This window comes from Chrysemys picta, unplaced genomic scaffold, assembly GCF_011386835.1.
Source record: "Chrysemys picta bellii isolate R12L10 unplaced genomic scaffold, ASM1138683v2 scaf5550, whole genome shotgun sequence".
In the NCBI taxonomy this organism is placed as follows: domain Eukaryota; kingdom Metazoa; phylum Chordata; order Testudines; family Emydidae; genus Chrysemys; species Chrysemys picta.
This window is the reverse complement of record NW_027058250.1, coordinates 1-1,903: the sequence shown is the minus strand read 5'-3', so window position 1 is coordinate 1,903 and position 1,903 is coordinate 1. Positions and strand designations below refer to the sequence as shown.

The window sequence follows — 1,903 nt, the reverse complement described above, 5'->3', positions numbered from 1 at the left end:
CTAATTCCCACCCTCTGCCCCCCCTTAGCTGGGAGGGAGCGACATCCCCCCACCCCATAGCCAGGGTGGTGTCCGGCCATTAAGATGCCGGTCAGCTCAGGTCCAAAGTAAGTCATTTATTGGGGGGGGTCACACAGACAGGGGCTGGTGGGGGAGCAGCTGGGAGCAGGGTTCATGGGGGGGCGGGGAGTGGGAGTAGCAGGGATTGGGGGGCAGGGGGCAGTGGGGCGTCGTCAGCGCCCACCGGACGACCTGGTGTGGGGGTTCTGCGGTGAGGTGGGAGGGGTCCGGGGGGGTGTGCGGGGTGTCTGCGGTGGGGTGGTGGGGGACTGGGTTGTGGTGGGGGTCTGGGTTGATGTGATGGGGGGCTTGGTTGAGGTGGGGGTCTGGGTTGTGGAGGTAGGGGGCTGCGTTGAGGTGATGGACTCGGTTGACGTGGGGGGCTGGGTTGAGGTGGGGGTCTGGGTTGTGGAGGTAGGGGGCTGCGTTGAGGTGATGGGGGGCTCGGTTGACGTGGGGGTCTGGGTTGAGATGATGGGGGGCTCGGTTGAGGTGGGGGTCTGGGTTGTGGAGGTGGGGGGCTGTGTTGAGGTGGGGGTCTGGGTTGTGGAGGTGGGGGGCTGCGTTGAGGTGATAGGGGGCTCAGTTGTCGTGGGGGGCTGGGTTGAGGTGGGGGTCTGGGTTGTGGAGCTGGGGGGCTGCGTTGAGGTGGGGGACTGGGTTGTGGAGGTGGGGGGCTGCGTTGAGGTGGGGGACTGGGTTGTGGTGCTAGGGGGCAGGGCTGTGGTGGTGGTCAGGGTTTCAGGCCTGCAGCATCTGAAGTAGACGTCGTTCAGGGCCGTGTCGTCCCCTTTGCCTTGGGGGGCCTCCACCTTGGTGGCGATGGTGCAGATGCCCCGCGGGCCGCAGGAGCAGCTCTGGGGGCCCCAGTTGCCCCGGCGCAGCCCGTCCCCCCTCAGCTCCGCCCCACCCGTGCAGACGAACTCAATGTTGTTGGCAGCCGTGTCGTCCTTGAGGCCCCGGCAGGGCTCCACCCGCAGCCGGAACTGGGTCAGCCGCTGCCCCGGGGGGCATTTCTTCACTAGACCCCACGAGCCCCACCTGGGAGGAGAGAACGGGTCAGCTGGGTACGGCCCACAGGGGGTGCTGCCTTCCCCCCAACCTCTGCCACTCTGGGCTGGGAGCTGCTGCCCTAGTGTCCCACCGCTATCACCACCGCGATCCCACTGCTGACACCACTAACCCACTGTCAATACCACGATCCCACCCCTGCCCCCACTAACCCACTGCCAATACCACGATCCCACCACTAACACCAGTAACCCGCTGTCAATACTATGATCCCACCCCTGCCCTCCAACCAGCTGTCAATACCACGATCCCACTTTTACCACCACTAACCCACTGCTGTCACTGACGTCCCGCCATCGATGCCACCCTCCCATCTCCGCCACCACTAACCCACTGTCAATACCATGATCCCACCCCTGGCCCCACTAACCCACTGCCAATACCGCGATCCCATCTCCGCCACCACTAACCCACTGCCAATACCACGATCCCACCACTGCCACCACTAACCCACTGCTGACACCGACGTCCCACCATTGATGCCACCCTCCCATCTCTGCCACCGACCCCAGCTCTCTTGGTGACACCCCTTTTCCACTTGTGCGCATGGAGCCTGGTGCCCCCTCTGCCACCTGCCCACACCCTCCGTTGGGCCCCTCCCCACGGTACTCACGGCCCCACGTTGGACTGGATGGTGCTGCCGTCGGAGCAGAGCAGCCGGATCCCGTTCAGCGCCGTGTCATCCCCGGCGAGCTGGGGCAGCTCCACCTGCAATGGGGCATTGGGAGGGAACACGCCTGGGCATTAGAGACTGGTCCCCCATCACTTCAGT

General features: G+C 65.2%; 1 protein-coding gene across 1 annotated transcript; it reads right to left on the bottom strand.

Moving 5' to 3' along the window:
- Positions 1-233: 233 nt before the first annotated feature.
- LOC135980648 (polycystin-1-like protein 3) lies at positions 234-1,839 on the bottom strand (the record flags this gene model as incomplete). The annotated part of the gene is made up of 2 exons (XM_065580571.1): positions 234-1,101; positions 1,745-1,839. Coding segments are annotated over 2 exons (963 nt in total), but the record flags the coding sequence as incomplete, so codon positions are not given.
- Positions 1,840-1,903: the final 64 nt, after the last annotated feature.